Source organism: Sycon ciliatum, chromosome 1 (assembly GCF_964019385.1).
Source record: "Sycon ciliatum chromosome 1, ocSycCili1.1, whole genome shotgun sequence".
Taxonomy (NCBI): Eukaryota; Metazoa; Porifera; class Calcarea; order Leucosolenida; family Sycettidae; genus Sycon; species Sycon ciliatum.
The window spans coordinates 24990960-25008583 of NC_088643.1; the positions used below are offsets into that span (position 1 = coordinate 24990960).

The 17624-nt window shown below is 50.7% G+C and overlaps 2 protein-coding genes across 2 annotated transcripts; both read left to right on the forward strand.

Annotated features, from left to right (window-relative positions):
- The first annotated feature begins 11726 nt into the window (after nt 1-11726).
- On the forward strand, nt 11727-13748 carry LOC135823545 (tyrosine-protein phosphatase non-receptor type 23-like). Its single transcript, XM_065336410.1, has one exon. It carries the CDS (start codon nt 11727-11729, stop codon nt 13746-13748), a length of 2022 nt encoding a protein of 673 aa, XP_065192482.1.
- Nucleotides 13749-14319: 571 nt separating this feature from the next.
- LOC135823618 (uncharacterized) lies at nt 14320-16521 on the forward strand. Its single transcript, XM_065336496.1, has one exon. The coding sequence runs from the start codon at nt 14320-14322 to the stop codon at nt 16519-16521; it is 2202 nt and encodes a 733-aa protein (XP_065192568.1).
- The last annotated feature ends 1103 nt before the right edge of the window (nt 16522-17624 follow it).

Here is a 17624-nt window from a genome sequence, read left to right on the forward strand (position 1 = left end):
GGACTAATCAACTACTACCACAAGTTCATTCCTAACCTGAGCTCAGTACTTGCTCCGTTGTATGAACTATTGTCTTCCAAGAGTTGGGACTGGTCTCATCGTCAACAGTCCGCATTCGAGAGTAGCAAGAAGCTGCTCATTGACTCACCCGTCCGTGTGCATTACGACCCTAAACTACCAATTATTGTGAGCTGTGATGCCTCACCGTACGGCATTGGTGCAGTTTTGTCGCATGTTGTCAATGGCGAGGAGCATCCGGTAATCTTCGCATCGCGTACCCTGTCGTCAGCAGAACGAAACTACGCACAGATTGAGAAGGAAGGCCTCGCCATGGTTTTCGCTGTCAAGCGATTCCACAAGTACCTGTATGGCCAATCATTCACTCTTCAAACAGACCACAAACCTCTGCTGGGTTTGTTCAGCGAGTGTCGGCCCGTTCCTGCTATGGCCAGCGGTCGTATTCAGCGTTGGGCGCTGATGTTAGCCAACTATGACTATGAGCTACAGTACAAGCCCGGAAAATCGAATGGAAACGCTGATGGTCTCAGTCGTCTGCCGGCACCAACGCCAGAATTCCAGGTTCCCGTGCCGGCTGAAACAGTTTTGTCAATGACTGTTTTGGACGGAACTCCCGTGACATCATCGAGCGTTGCGCAATGGTCTCGCCGTGATCCAGTGCTTCCATTAGTTCTTAAGTACGTCCAGGAAGGCTGGCCTAACGACGTGCATAGTGATTACCAAGTGTACTACCGTCGTTGAAGTGAACTCTCCATCATCGATGGGTGCTTACTGTTGGGGTCTCGCGTTGTCATTCCGCCCCAAGGCCGAGAAAAGTTACTGGAAGAGTTACATTTCAGCCATCCCAGCATAACCAAAATGAAGTCGCTCGCCCGCAGCTACGTCTGGTGGCCATCGATCGATGCCGAAATTGAACTCAAGGTCCGCAGCTGTGAGCCATGTCAAGCAACCCAGAAGTCTCCAGCACTACAGCCATTGCATCCCTGGGAGTGGCCAGGCAAACCCTGGACCCGACTGCACATTGATTATGCAGGCCCTGTGGAAGGCAAGATGCTACTTGTGATCGTCGACAGCCACAGCAAGTACATCGACGTGCACGCCGTTCCATCTGCTACGTCGACAGCTACCATTGGCAAGCTTCGTGAGTGTTTCGCTACACATGGTCTTCCGCAACAGCTTGTCTCGGATAATGGCTCAGTGTTCACCAGCTCGGAGTTTCAACAATTTTGCTCAAGTAACGGTATCAAGCATACCTTGGTTTCACCCTACCACCCAGCAAGCAACGGTCTTGCTGAACGAGCAGTTCAAACAGTCAAATCCGGCTTGAAGAAATTGTCAGGTGCTGGTGGAGACCTAGCGTCACGGTTACACCGCTTTCTGTTTCATTATCGCTTAACGCCTCAGTCAACAACAGGCCAGTCACCATTTCAGCTGCTTATGAACCGCACGCCACGTTCTCGTCTTGACCTGACGTTTCCAGATACATCAGCACGTGTCTTGAACAGGCAAGGTGCTGCTGTTGACCGTCGCACGGCTCGGGCGTCGGATCTCTGTTGTGGTGATGCTGTTTGGGTGATTAACTTCACATCGACGCCTAAATGGATGCCTGGTGTGCTGAAAGAATGTCTTGGTCCAGCCACGTTTACTGTACGTCTGGATGATGGTCGCATATGGAAGCGCCATGCTGATCACATTAGACGCCGTCTTCCGTCCGAGGGAGGAGAAATGCCACCCGAGAGTGCAGGCATATCCGACCGGTCATCACCGCCATCAACTTCAACTTTGGCAACTGCACAGCCGCCGTCACATGTAGATGCCGAATCACCACAGCCGTCACAGCCAGAGGTTGCCGCCAGCCGCCAGGATGTGGAATCAACATCGCTATCCTCTTCTGCATCTGCTGCACCTTCCGCTGAATCTTCTACTCAGTCTTCTGCTATCTCTGTTAATTCTCCTAGCTCTAATCTGCGCAGGTCTACACGCTCAAGGAAGTCCCCTGATCGTATGAACTTGTAACTGCAGACCTGCTGGGTTTTGCGTTCAGCTCTCTGTTGATATTTGCAGTTCCTTAGTGTGTTACATTGAACTCGCTTCTCGTATCAGCAACAAATTATAGTGAACTCATTTCTCATACTATTGCTTATGTGTTCCTCATCTAATGGTGGAGGGATGTGATATCCGTACTAGTGAGCTACCTCACGTGATAGATCATTATCTTTCTACTCCTCTACTCTAAGTTGTATCAGCCGCGCATGCTTTTCCGTTGTGCTGCTGAGCTTCTCTGTCGTTCTAGTTCGGCGTTCTAGCTTTGATCTTGAAGTCAACAGTTCCCCTTTTGTCTTGTCCTGAACTGCTCTGGTGTGATCATAATAGTGAGTTTGACACAAAGACAGAGGCAGAGACAGACAGACAGAGAGAGAGAGAGAGAGAGAGAGAGAGAGAGAGAGAGAGAGAGAGAGAGAGAGAGAGAGAGAGAGAGAGAGAGAGAGAGAGAGAGAGAGAGAGAGAGAGAGAGAGAGAGAGAGAGAGAGAGAGAGAGAGAGAGAGAGAGAGAGAGAGAAAGATAGAGAGAGAGAGAGAGAGGGAGAGAGAAAGAATGAGAGAGAGAGAAATTGATAAAACGGGAGATCGTGAGAGAAATAGAAGTTCTATTTCTCGTCGGCCGGACGCAGGGGAGATAGACAAGAAATGCAATCTTGCGCAACATTCTTCTTCTCTTTTTCTGCTTCAAATAGCACATTAGAGCTTGCGGTAATGTAGGTTAACACATTGCACAAGCCACCACTTCACATGCGCTCCAGCGGCTTCCAAAGAGCCCGCAGATCCCACGCTATTCATTGATGCATGTCAAGTAACACGCACATGCACGCTGCGGTGGCATGTAACATGCGTACGCCGGAACTCACCTGAACTCGCCAGCCAACCAGCCATATGCGGCTGCAGCACACATCGGAGCTTGAACCCGTAACGCATACACCATACTTCGCGCTGGCCACATTGCTACTTCGTATTTGCTTTGCTTGCGCCGTGAGAAGAACACCGTTTTTGATATTACAATGAGAGTGAATAATCAACGGCTTGTCCACCAACTCTTTAACACCGGTTTGTTCCTTTCTCACCCACCCACCTCTTCCCATCTATGAATAATATTGATATCCTTGATTCAACACAGGTATCATAATTCATACAAGACGAAAATAAATAGGAGTGCTGGGCCAGCTATCTCCTCTCATCTGGCAATTATCACGGCCTTCGGCCATCACACTCATACTCCCACACTCCTGCCTCCTAACGGGCATTGCACTTCGTGCGTGGGCCGTCCACACTCCGTCCATTTCATGGGCGCCCATCTCATGGGCTGCACTTTGTGCGTGGACATACATACACACTATCATACAGGCTGTCCACACTCCGCCCAGTTCATGGGTGCCCATTTCATGGGCTGCACCTCGTGCGTGGACTATCCTACATGATTATCACATGCCAGATTCGGTTGCCCAGCACTCCATGAATCCTCCATATGATGTGTGCTCTCCATTGGTCTGCAATAGCGAGTGCATGCGTGTTAATATGGTATCAATGCAGCTCTGTGCACCCCAAACTTGTTTTTAAAAGCAAGTTTGCTTTGATGTGCTTTGAAATGCTTGCGTGATGTCATATCGTCACTGGAATCATACACCGGGTTATTTCCCTCACTGCTGCGTCCGTCGGTGCGAGGGTATTTTCCCGGCTGGCTCGGTCCATGTAAATTAATCTGACGGTCCTAAATGGTTGTTGATCATGGCTCATTTCTGGATCCGTATGAACATCGTAGATCATTTGAGATACTCTGATCAATCAGGCTGCGACCACCTACCCCTCAATCTGTGTCCAGTTGTCCTTGTTTTTTATGTCTCTCTGTATGACATTAGATGTGGACTGAAAAAAGAAAGAATACTAATATGATGTTAAAAAAAGAGAAGAAAACACATGAGAACGAGTTATGCAGCAACTATCCACGACTGTAAGAAGATGATAAACAGTCAGAAATAGATGCGTTAATAGTATAACATGACGTTGTTTCTGTGTTTGTGTGTGTATTTCGTGCATTGTCTTTGTATGCAGGAGGCTGTGTAGAAAGAGGTGGTGTGTTGGACGTAGCATTCATACTGGATGCTTCAGGTAGCGTTGGTGATGGCAATTTTGCTAAGATGGTGAGCTTCACAAAGAAGATGATGGATCGATTTTCGGTGGCAACAAATCGTGGAGAAGACGGGCGGTCTGCATGGAGGCGACAGCAGCTGAGCAACATAAGCAGTAGTGGCAGCAGTGACAGCGGCGGCGGTGGCAGAAGCAGCAGCAGCAGCAGCAGCAGTAACAATTGGAGAAACGACAGCTCTGGTACTGGCGCTGTGGGTCAGAGTCAAAGCCGGTTTGGAGTACTTCGCTACAACAATAGTGCGAATGTTGTGTTCAGCTTTGATATGTACTTGAATCTAAGTTCAGTGCTGTCAGCTATGGATGGGATGGCCAAGGTGACAAAAGGCTGTACCAACACAAGTGGTGCTCTAGAAGTAGCAGGGATTGACTTATTTGGCTTGTCAATGAGCTGCACATCTCTGGGTTGTCACCGCAATTCTTCGTGCAGGTCTTATTGCGGGAGTGCATCCGGCAGCAGCGGAAGCAGCAGCAGCCGTGGCAGTGGAGGTGGAAGTAGTAGTCAGAATGGCAGAGGAAGCAGCGGAAGCAGCAGTGGCAGCAGCAGCAGTGGCAGCAGCAGCAGTAGCGGCCGTGGCAGCAGCAGCAGCAGCAGCAGCAGCAGCAGCCGTGGTAGCGGCAGCAGCAGCAGCAGCTCAGGGTCGTCATCTTCTGGTGATCGAGGACGAGGACGAGGAAGAAGGAGCAGCTCAAGCGGTGTCAGAAGACGAGAAGTTATTGTGCTGTTGAGTGACGGAAACTCCAATGTTGGTGGCAATCCTTCGGCCTGCGCTTCAGAGCTGCGTGCTGAGAACATCGAGGTGTTTGCAGTGGGCATCGGTAACGGAATAGACCGGTCAGAGTTGGAAAGCATCGCAAGCCTGCCATATCCTAAGCATGTGTTATCGGTGCAGAGTTTTGATGCATTGGAGGAGACTGTGCTGAAGAAACTGGAGCAATTTGTGTGCCCAGGTGAGCAAGAGCATGGTCAGCGAGAACAGTCTTGCATGACTCAGACTGCTATACATGTAATATGTTTTGTTGAATTGAAATGTACTGTCCTTGCCGCGTGTACTGTACATGCTAACAGTTCAGTTCTGTATGAAGAAGCCAACAGGCAGCTAGTATGCACGGAGGATGTTGGTGTTTGATGCGTCTTGTTTTCATGTGCGTGTGTGCGTTGTTGGATGTGCTTAGTTCGTGGCTGGGATGTATGGAGTAGCTGGTCGCAGTGCAGTTCCAGCTGTGGCGGCGGGATACAGAGAAGAAGTCGAGAATGCGGAAGCAATGAGAGCAGTCTGTGTGTGGGAGAGAGCAGGCAACAGCGCAAGTGTGGCAGCGTAGCTTGTCCATCAACTCGTAAGGAAGGTGAGTTTGACACAGAGACAGGCAGAGAGAGAGAGAGAGAGAGAGAGAGAGAGAGAGAGAGAGAGAGAGAGAGAGAGAGAGAGAGAGAGAGAGAGAGAGAGAGAGAGAGAGAGAGAGAGAGAGAATGAGAGAGAGAGAACTTGATAAAACGAGAGATCGTGAGAGAAATAGAAGTTTTATTTCTCGTCGGCCGGACGCAGGGGAGATAGACAAGAAATGCAATCTTGCGCAGCATTATTTTTCTGTTTTTCCGCTTCAAATATGGCATCAATGCTTTTCTTTATTGATGCTTCTTTCCCTGGTTCCTCAGTCTGTTTTTGAGTCTGACCAGTGTCTGTGCGCTCCCACGCTTCAGCTCTGTGCACCCCAAACTTGTTTTTAAAAGCAAGTTTGCTTTGATGTGCTTTGAAATGCTTGCATGATGTCATATCGTCACTGGAATCATACACCGGGTTATTTCCCTCACTGCTGCGTCCGTCGGTGCGAGGGTTTTTTCCCGGCTGGCTCGGTCCATGTAAATTAATCTGACCGTCCTAAATGGTTGTTGATCATGGCTCATTTCTGGATCCGTGTGAACATCGTAGATCATTTGAGATACTCTGATAAATCAGGCTGCGACCACCTACCCTTCAATCTGTGTCCAGTTGTCCTTGTTTTTTATGTCTCTCTGTATGACATTAGATGTGGACTGAAAAAAGAAAGAATACTATTATGATGTTAAAAATAGAGAAGAAAACACATGAGACCGAGTTATGCAGCAACTATCCACGACTGTAAGAAGATGATAAACAGTCAGAAAGAGCTGCGTTAATAGTATAACATGACGTTGTTTCTGTGTTTGTGTGTGTATTTCGTGCATTGTCTTTGTATGCAGGAGGCTGTGTAGAAAGAGGTGGTGTGTTGGACGTAGCATTCATACTGGATGCTTCAGGTAGCGTTGGTGATGGCAATTTTGCTAAGATGGTGAGCTTCACAAAGAAGATGATGGATCGATTTTCGGTGGCAACAAATCGTGGAGAAGACGGGCGGTCTGCATGGAGGCGACAGCAGCTGAGCAACATAAGCAGTAGTGGCAGCAGTGACAGCGGCGGCGGTGGCAGAAGCAGCAGCAGCAGCAGCAGCAGCAGCAACAATTGGAGAAACGACAGCTCTGGTACTGGCGCTGTGGGTCAGAGTCAAAGCCGGTTTGGAGTACTTCGCTACAACAATAGTGCGAATGTTGTGTTCGGCTTTGATATGTACTTGAATCTAAGTTCAGTGCTGTCAGCTATGGATGGGATGGCCAAGGTGACAAAAGGCTGTACCAACACAAGTGGTGCTCTAGAAGTAGCAGGGATTGACTTATTTGGCTTGTCAATGAGCTGCACATCTCTGGGTTGTCACCGCAATTCTTCGTGCAGGTCTTATTGCGGGAGTGCATCCGGCAGCAGCGGAAGCAGCAGCAGCCGTGGCAGTGGAGGTGGAAGTAGTAGTCAGAATGGCAGAGGAAGCAGCGGAAGCAGCAGTGGCAGCAGTGGCAGCAGTGGCAGCAGCGGCAGCAGCAGCAGCAGCGGCAGCAGCAGCAGTAGCGGCCGTGGCAGCAGCAGCAGCAGCCGTGGTAGCGGCAGCAGCAGCAGCAGCTCAGGGTCGTCATCTTCTGGTGATCGAGGACGAGGAAGAAGGAGCAGCTCAAGCGGTGGCAGAAGACGAGAAGTTATTGTGCTGTTGAGTGACGGAAACTCCAATGTTGGTGGCAATCCTTCGGCCTGCGCTTCTGAGCTGCGTGCTAAGAACATCGAGATGTTTGCAGTGGGCATCGGTAACGGAATAGACCGGTCAGAGTTGGAAAGCATCGCAAGCCTGCCATATCCTAAGCACGTGTTATCAGTGCAGAGTTTTGATGCATTGGAGGAGACTGTGCTGAAGAAACTGGAGCAATTTGTGTGCCCAGGTGAGCAAGAGCATGGGCAGCGAGAACAGTCTTGCATGACTCAGACTGCTATACATGTAATATGTTTTGTTGAATTGAAAAGGTACTGTACTTGCCGCGTGTACTGTACATGCTAACAGTTCAGTTCTGTATGAAGAAGCCAACAGGCAGCTAGTATGCACGGAGGATGTTGGTGTTTGGTGTGTCGTGTTTTCATGTGCGTGTGTGCGTTGTTGGATGTGTTTAGTTCGTGGCTGGGATGTATGGAGTAGCTGGTCGCAGTGTAGTTCCAGCTGTGGCGGCGGGATACAGAGAAGAAGTCGAGAATGCGGAAGCAATGAGAGCAGTCTGTGTGTGGGAGAGAGCAGGCAACAGCGCAAGTGTGGCAGCGTAGCTTGTCCATCAACTCGTAAGGAAGGTGAGTTTGACACAGAGACAGAGGCAGAGACAGAGAGAGAGAGAGAGAGAGAGAGAGAAATGAGAGAGAGAACTTGATAAAACGAGAGATCGTGAGAGAAATAGAAGTTTTTTTCTCGTCGGCCGGACGCAGGGGAGATAGACAAGAAATGCGATCTTGCGCAACATTCTTTTTCTGGTTTTCTGCTTCAAATATGGCATCAATGCTTTTCTTTATTGATGCTTCTTTCCCTGGTTCCTCAGTCTGGTTTTGAGTCTGACCAGTGTCTGTGCGCTCCCACGCTTCAGCTCTGTGCACCCCAAACTTGTTTTTAAAAGCAAGTTTGCTTTGATGTGCTTTGAAATGCTTGCGTGATGTCAATTCGTCACTGGCATCATACACCGGGTTATTTCCCTCACTGCTGCGTCTGTCGGTGCGAGGGTTTTTTCCCGGCTGGCTCGGTCCATGTAAATTAATCTGACGGTCCTAAATGGTTGTTGATCATGGTTTATTACTGGATCCGTGTGAACATCGTAGATCATTTGAGACACTCTGATCGATCAGGCTGCGACCACCTTCCCCTCAATCTGTGTCCAGTTGTCCTTGTTTTTATGTCTCTCTGTATGACAGGCTGTCGGTTATCGCTACGGAAATGTTTTTAAGCTAGGTGTCAGGATGTCGAATGTCTCAGTACTCTTGTCAGTTTTGTGCGTAGTTATTGCACTTTCTGACTGTATATAGTATCCAGTTACAGTGATGGAGAGTTACTCTTAACTCGTATCCATATGTCCTTGGACAGGAGACTGCACTCTTGAACATTATCCTTTCGAATTGTCACATGTTGTCACATGTTGCACGTTGATACTATTAGTGAATTGTAGTTACGAATAGTGTACAGAACTGTCACATGCTGCAAGGGCAGTATTGTCAAGACATGCTAGGTCGCTTGCAATATTGGTGCGGTGCGTATTACTGCTATGTATTTCGCGAGTGTAATATTTATTTGTTCGTCTGTTAGAATTACATCATGAGTGCATATCTGTTACGTCTACATCGAGACACATTTTATGATACAGTAATTGATACAGTAATTGCTATGCGTGTTCGTACCACGACATGTTCACGAGCGGAATATTTTATGAATTGTGCTAATTTATTATATAAGGCCACACTGAAGAAGGTCTGTGGTTCGACTCACCCGACCGACCGTTCATTTTTCAGCCCGACCGTAACTTTTTTTCGGCGGGCTGTCGTGTGACTGACGTAGACTACGTGGACTGAACACGTCCACGTCTACGTGCTGTGCAGCGTGAGTCTGCGGACGCAGGCGGCTCCTTTTGGACTTGACTTGTAGTTGTACTGCAGTGCAGTGCAGTGAGTGGTAGATTCTACGACTGCTACCTTGTCCTTGTGCTGGTAGTAGAGTCTACTCGATACGACCACCGGCAGACTGGCGAGACTTATTTTGAAGTGACTGTCCGGTTGAGAGTGATTGCCTCGTTCCAGATTAAGGACGGCCTTCTGTTTTGGGATGAAGGACAGACGAGATTGCACTTTCCTCGTGTATTGGGAACGATATTTCACCTGTACCGGTAAGTTGCTGCTCCATGTGTGCAAGCACAGGAAGCGTCGATGGAAAAAGCCCATGTATTCGTGCACGCCGACACCAAACTAGCAATACATGTACCGGTACATTGTACAATTTGTACTTCGAAGTAGTTCCCGAACTTACTTTCAACTCGCATCGTTCTTCATTTGCTTGATGATTTGGACAGTCAGAGTCACCGCTTGAAGTTATTCTCTTCTCGTTCCAGAGCTACACAATGTTTCAAAGTATTAGCCAGTGGTCCCTTTATACAACATGTATGGCATAACACTGCGTAATAATGCCGATGTACTGGGTGTCTAAAGGCAGTACAGTGTATTTCACCAGACCTCTAGTCGAGCAGCTCCTTCGACAGGAGGAATCCATCGAGGAAGTTGTTGCTGCCACCAAGGCAGCCAAGGCGGCCCAACGCACAGCTAATCGCCAAGATCAGGCAATGGCCCTCTCCTCCCTCAGGGATACCCTGAGTGACGACCACAGACGGACTCTGGATCTAGCCGCAGAGAAAGGTGCCTCCAGTTGGCTCACTAGTCGGCCATCTCGCCGGTTCCAGTTTACCATCCACAAGGCTGGCTTCCGGGATGCCCTATGTCTGCGCTACGGCTGGACCCCTCCCCGGTTGCCGTCTCACTGCACCTGTGGAAAGCCCTTCGACACCACCCATGCCCTATCATGTGCCATCGGAGGATTCACTGGGATGCGCCACAACGAGCTCCGGGATCTAACCGCTAATCTGTTGCGTGAGGTTGCGCATGATGTCAGCGTGGAGCCAGAGTTGGAACCCCTCTCTGGTGAAACATTCCCTCTCCGGTCGGCCAACACGGAGGCTCATGCTCGTCTTGATGTGGCAGCACGTGGAGTGTATGGGAGTAGGTTAGAGAGGACAATATTTGATGTTCGGGTGTTTAACCCTTTTGTCCCCTCCAACCGAAACCTTACTCTCCCGTCTGTCTACAGAAAGCACGAGCAGGAGAAGAGGCGTAAGTATGAGCGGCGAGTCCTGGAGGTGGAGCATTCCTCGTTTGTTCCCGTGGTTTTTGCAACCACTGGCGGCCAGGGAAAGCTGCTTCGGCCCTCTTCGCCAGGATTGCCAGCAAGCTGTGTGAAAAGCGCCGTGAGCCTTTCCCGGTTATGATGGCTTTTGTACGGGCGAAGATCTCCTTTTGCCTTGTTCGGGCAATGATTGCCAGTCTACGTGGTCACCGTCGGAACCCGCCTCGACATCTGTCTGGTTCGGCTGTGCTGGCGGCTGCTGAATGTGCCCTGGTGCCATAAACGGTGTACATGATACAGTACAGTTTCTTTGGTAATGGTGTTTCATTTACTTTTGTATTTTCAGCTCGTTTTCTTTGTATTTAACTCCTCATTGTTTTGTTTTCTACCAGGCGTGGGCCATCCCCTGACTTCATAGGTGCCACACATTAAATTTTTACGTTTACTGTTTACCAGGAGAAAAAAAAAAAAAAAGTGTATTTACATGTACTAAAAATATATATTTAAAAAAAAAATCCGCCCGCCCGCCCGTAAAAAAAATGTCCATGTTAGTCGAACCACACACCTTCTTTAGTTTGGCCTAAGTAGAATTGTTGACACACTAATTGGTTGCAATGTACTTACTAGTACTTGATCCGTTGCATTATCGCCATCCGCGGCAACTCCGCTACGATCTACTTGGCGAAACTTACTCTCGCTGACAGGGTGTGCTGTCACCCTGTCGCTGGGTGCAAGCACCCCTTGAAAGACACTGTTTTCACCTCCGTAATCAACAATTCTTTATTCTTTCACTTCAGCAGATTGCGAGTTTCTGTTTGTTCTGCATTCAAATTATTGCCTTTCTTTTTCGTTGCACCTAGTACCTGCACTCCGCGCAGTCGCCATATTTAGTATCTCTATGGCTACGATGATTCATGCATTTTCTGTACGCTGCATTTTCTCTCTATGCCACGTCGTTGTGTGCATGCATGCAGCGCAAGCCAAATGCACGCACGCTGCACGTTTTGCTCAGGACAGCGATTTGGCGATATCGCGATCGTTGTTCGGTGTGTTCTTTGGTGTTCTTGTTGAAACGAGTGGTAATGTCGATTAAAGCAGTTTCTGGGTTTTTGTGGTCTGCCTGACGATGGTTAGTTGCGGGACCAAGTCGCACCGCAACATTTGGTAGCAGAGGATGGTTATCGAAGCTGTAGTATAGTAGTCACGTGTAGGCAGTAGTACTAGTAGTAAGACTAAGAGACTCAGTAACTGAAGCAAGAATGCCAGAAATCACAAAGAAGGAAAGGACACTGGCAAAGGCCCAGTTCACCAACAGCAGAAGAGCGCTGCTGGTAGAGATAAACAAGGATGAAGCAGATAAGAAGAACATACTAGGGGCACTGGATGACCTCAGTGCTCTTGCCACATCCACCATCGCCTGTTGTGTGGAAGGTGATGCCTCAGACTGGTACGAGGAAGTCCAGCTGTTGGAACAGCAATATGCCGAAGCGGTATCGAGAGCAGGGGATGTGCTGGAGCAGCTGAGAACAGAAAGGCCCAGCAAAGCCACCAGCATCAGCCACAGCCCCGCAACCAGAGAACGTGCGGCAAAAATCAGAGAAGTAAGGTCGTTGCTGAAGGAGAAACTGTGCGACGAAGAAGATGAAGAAGAAGAGGAGGTACCAAGTGTGGATGTAAGTGAGAGTGCAGGTGTCTACCAGAGTAAAGTAAAAAGCAATGCACCTGTAAAGCGTACATGTATTTCTGACAAGCCCACAACGTCAACCCAGGGAAGGGTCACGTCATTGCTGTCGGCGGTTACTATGGAAACGGCGTCGCCAGAGCCGAAGGCATCTGAGCTTAGCCAAGCCAGAATGAAACAAGAGCCATTAGCAGCCAGAACTGTGGCACCGAGCAGCACGGGTTCACAACGGGTACCCATGGCAACGGGTTTGGTGACTATGGCCACTGCCAATACTGGCACAGCAGCCATACAGAGTACACCAAGTACATCAGCGACCACTAGGGACTTCACCCGGCATATAGGTGCGCCATTGGCATTGAGCCAGCAGTACACGGCACCGAATCCGGCGTACACGGCACCGAATCCGGCGTACACTGCACCGAATCCGGCGTACACTGCACCGAATCCGGCGTACACAGCACCGAATCCGACGTACACTGCACCGAATCCAACGTACACGGCACTGAATCCGGCGTACACTGCACCGAATCCGGCGTACACTGCACCGAATCCGGCGTACACTGCACCGAATCTGGCGTACACTGCACCAAATCCGGCGTACACTGCACCGAATCCGGGGTACACTGCACCGAATCCGGCACCGCAGCAGCAGTCACAGTATGCACCGCAGCAGCAGTCCCAGGCCGCATACACGTACACTCCGCAACAGCAGCAGTCTCAGCCGTCATACACGTACACGTCGCAACAGTACCTACCGCAGCAGCAACAGCTGCCATCGACGTACATGCCACAATATCAGCCGCAGAACGTGCAACAGCCACAGTATCTGCGAACAAGTCAGCCACAGACAGACATCACCACGTGGCACATGAAGAAAGTTTCTATTGCCACATTTGCCGGCGACAAACGGGAATACGAGGTTTGGAAGGCGGCTTTTGATGTATCCATTGATCAGCAGGCAACTTCAACAGAAATGAAGATGCTGCAACTTAGGCAGTACCTGTCTGGCGAAGCTCTGGCGGTCGTACAAACCCTGGGTTTCACGCCATCAGCATATAGTGCGGCACGCAGACGGCTTGAGAAGAGGTACGGCGGACAGCGGAGGATGGTGGCCGTCCATATGCAAGAACTAGAGGACTTCCCTGCAGTAAAAATCAGGGCAGCAGACTTTGAGAAGTTTGCAGATTTGCTAGAGGTGGCGGTGGTAAAAATGACGGATGCCGGCATGACCAGTGAACTCGGCACGGGTACTTTGTATACACGTATGCAGAAGAAGCTTGCAACGGAAAACCTCGTCCAGTATCATCGCTGGGTGCAGGAGACCAATGCCAATGAATCTGTGACGACTCTTCTAGATTGGGTGAATCGAGAAGCCGAAATAATGGCTACTGCATCGGAAACCATTGACGGCATCGCCAGTACTGCCAGCAGCAGACAGCGACGTGGTGGTTTCAATGACCGGAAACCGAGAAACGCAGAGTCGTCCGGAAGAGTCTTCCTAGCAGAAAAGAAGAGCGAGAGCTGTGCCGCTTGCAGCGAGCAGCACCCCGTCTGGAAATGTCCGTCTTTCAAGGCAAAGACCGTGGATGAACGATAGGACCTGGCAAAAGAGAAAAGGCTATGCTATCGATGCCTTGGGTCAGGTCACTGTGGAGCGCAGTGTCCCAGAACCAGACAATGCGGTGTGGATAAGTGCAGCGATACACACAATTGGTTGCTGCATCGTAAACCGAAGTTTGACAAAGTACACAGCGAACCGGATCGCAGCACTGAAGGGGAGCGACCTTCAAGGCACAACGTCGGCAACGTTATGTCAGCGAGTAACGTCAGCGCAGCACCAGGGTCACTGCGCACTGTGCCAGTGTTGTTGAGCAACAACGAGCGGACCATGCGGGTCAACGCGTTCCTGGACGACGGCGCGACGCAGACGCTGATCAGCGCAAGTGCCGCAGGTGCACTTGGTCTCCGCGGAGAGACGAAGAAGATTACGATGTCTACTCTGAATGGGCACCAAGAAACGTTTCAGAGTATGCCAGTCACCGTCACACTGTCTGACTTGACCAAGAAGACAAGCGTGGACATCTGTGCTAACACTGTACCAGCAGTATCTCGGTCGCTAACATAAGTAGACTGGGAGATTGTCAAGAAGAGCTGGCCACACTTGGAGAATGTCAACTTGGTTCCCGAAGCTCAGTGATTGGTCGACAGTTGACCTTCTGATTGGTATTGACAACAGCAGCCTGCATGTATCGCTAGAAGAAGTCATCGGTGGTCCAGGTGAGCCAAGTGCCCGGAGAACACCACTCGGCTGGACATGTGTGGGTCCTATCAGTCAAACGGCAGGAGACTCCCGGGTATCGGCCAGCGTGCACCATTGTCTGATGACTCAGTCAGACGCCGACCTCACTCAGCTGGTGAGGAAGTTCTGGGAAGTGGACAGTCAGCCCGCGGCAGATGGAGCGGCACTTCTAACCCCAGATGAGCGACATGCACAGGAGACGGTCGCAAAGTCGATGAAGCATATTGGAAGCCAATACAGTGTTGGCATTCCATGGAAGGATCACCCGCCTGGAGCTAATGCTAGCTACCACACTGCTCTGAAGCGTTTGGCCAACACAGAGCAGCGGCTGAGGCGAGACGCAACAGTCGGAGAAGTCTACGCCGCTACGGTAGCGGAACACATCAGCCAGGGCTATGTGCGCCGGGTTGACGCCGCAGACGTCAACGACGGAAACGCATGGTACTTGCCCCACTTCCCGATAGTCAAGCCGGACAAGACTACAACAAAAGTACGCATCGTGTTCGACGCCGCAGCGAAGTCGAACGGCAAGTCATTGAACGACTTCATCTTGCCCGGCCCCAAATTACAGCAAGACCTGGTGAATGTACTGGTTGGTTTCCGTCGTGAGCCGATAGCACTGGTCTGCGATATTGCCCAGATGTACCTCCGTATCAGCCTAAATCCAGACGACCGGCGCTACCATCGATTTCTGTGGCGCACAGACCCAAGTAAGCCACCAGAAGTGTACGAATTCTGCAGCGTGGTGTTCGGAGTCAATGCTTCGCCATTCCTAGCGCAGTGCGTGTCGCAGCAGCATGCCAGATCGCTCAGCTCAGAGATGCCGCAAGCCGCTAGTGTCGTGCTGGACTCCACATACATGGATGATAGCATGACGTCAGCACCTGATGTTCCAGCAGCCAAGTCCTTATACGCGGATTTGTCGGCTCTCTGGGGCCAAGCGAATATGCACGCGCGGAAGTGGCTCTCTAACTCGGCGGAGGTTCTGGCTGAGATCCCACAAGCGGATCGGGCAAGTCAACTCGAGCTCACGGACGAACAGCTGCCGGACATCAAGACGCTCGGCGTCCTCTGGCAGGTCGAGATCGACATGTTTACATTTCAGTACAAGGTGCCAGATTTTGCACGTCTGACGAAGTGGCAATTTCTGCGTATTCTGGCAACCATATTTGATCCGCTCGGCTTTCTAGCCCCGTACATCGTCCGAGCCAAAGTCCTGTTCCAATCCATGTGGATCGAAGGCTTCGATTGGGATGCAGACTTGCCAGATGATCTCGTCAGTGCAGCTGAAGTGTGGTGCGCCGAGCTACCGGATTTGAAAAGAGTTCAAATTCCGAGGTGCCTGCGACAATCAGCAGCGACAACAGCAACTAGCAGCTTGGAAGTGTTTGTGGATGCCTCCGAAAAGGCGTTCGGCGCAGTCGTCTACATCCGGCAGCAGTTCAACGATGGCAGCGACTCAATGCGTCTCGTCGCGTCGAAGATGAAAGTCGCCCCGCTTGCTGTCCACAGTATTCCTAGGGTGGAATTGATGGCCGCAGTTCTGGGTTTGCAGCTAGTGAAGTCTCTTCTACCTCCGCTTGATCTCACGATGAGTACTGTCACGTTCTGGTCTGACAGTGCTGATGTCCTCTACTGGATTCGTGGACAGAGCCGAAAGTACAAGCCGTTCGTTGCCCACAGAGTCGGCACGATTCAGACAGCGAGTGATCCTGACCAGTGGAAGCATGTAGCTACTAGCCGCAACCCAGCCGACCTGTTGACGCATGGTATGTCTGCAAGTCAGCTCGCAGATTCCCAGTTCTGGTGGTGTGGTCCAGACATGTCCGGGTTACACACACCGTTCCCAGGAAAGGCATTGTCAGCAACAGCGGCGGCAGAGCTGAAGAAGCCTGCAGTTGAGATAGCTCATTTCAGTTATCTGGCGATCGCCGCCTTACCCGCATTAGATCCAGAGCGCTACAGCAGCCTCCTCAAGCTGGCCCGGGTCATTGCCTGGATCAATCACTTCTCCAGCAACGCAAGACGCCTGAACACTGAGCAAGTGTCAGGTCCCCTGTCCGTAGATTAGATCCGCAGCGCCGAGTATGTCATCATACATCAGTGCCAGCAGTCAGCCTTCCCAGAGGAAATCAGTGCTCTACAGCGGGGAAAGCTTATCTCTCCTAAGAGTGTGCTGAGCAGCTTACAGCTGCAGCTCGACGAAGATGGTGTTCTGAGGTGTGGTGGTCGGTTGCGCTATGCAGAGCATATTTTGGATGATGCCAGGTGCCTGATCATTCTGCCCCGCTCGAGCAGAGTAACCACTTTGATAGTGAAACGAGCACACGTCCGCCTGTTTCACGTCGGTGGAACCAATCAGACCTTGGCAGCGCTCAGCCAACGGTTTTGGATAGTTTCGGCCAGAGAAGCTATTCGTGAGTATGAGCAGCAGTGTCAAGCGTGTCGACGGCAGAAGGCAAAGACCTTGCAGCAGGTCATGGCTCCTCTACCGAGTCACCGTACGAAGCCGTCATTGAGTGCGTTCGCTACAATCGCGGTTGATTTCTGCGGACCATTCTTCACGAAGCAGGGTCGAGGACGAGCCCAGTGTAAGCGGTACATGGCTGTCTTTACTTGCACCGCTACGCGAGCAGTTCATCTCGAGCTGGTGAACGACCTCACCACCGATGGATTTCTCAACTGCTTGAGTCGGTTTGTCAGTCGTCGTGGAACGCCTACAGATATCATCTCGGATAACGGCACCAACTTCGTCGGCGCAGTCAATGAACTGCAACAGTTGGTCGGCGAAGTCAACCAGCAGCGAGTAGCCAACAAATTGTCTGCTATTGGAGTGACTTGGCACTTTAACCCACCAGCAGCACCTCACTTCGGAGGAATTCATGAGTCCATGGCCAAGAGCGCCAAGAGAGCAGCCTACGCCATATTCACGCGAGCAGATATCACTGATGAAGAGCTAGCAACGTGCTTTGCCTCAGCTGAAAGCATGCTCAACTCGCATCCCCTAACGTATCAGTCAGCTCACCCGTCGGACGACATTCCATTGACGCCAAACCACTTCCTCATCGGCCAAGTCGGTGGTCAGTTCGCACCAGCTTGCAGCGAAAGTAGCTTCAGCCCGCGCAGGCGCTGGCGCGCTGTGCAGCATCTGATTGGTTAAGTGTGGACTCGCTG

What these genes read in the sequence shown, in the direction of transcription:
- LOC135823618 (XM_065336496.1), top strand. Translation starts at nt 14,320, where the DNA reads ATGTCAACTTGGTTCCCGAAGCTCAGTGATTGGTCGACAGTTGACCTT.
- LOC135823545 (XM_065336410.1), top strand. Translation starts at nt 11,727, where the DNA reads ATGCCAGAAATCACAAAGAAGGAAAGGACACTGGCAAAGGCCCAGTTC.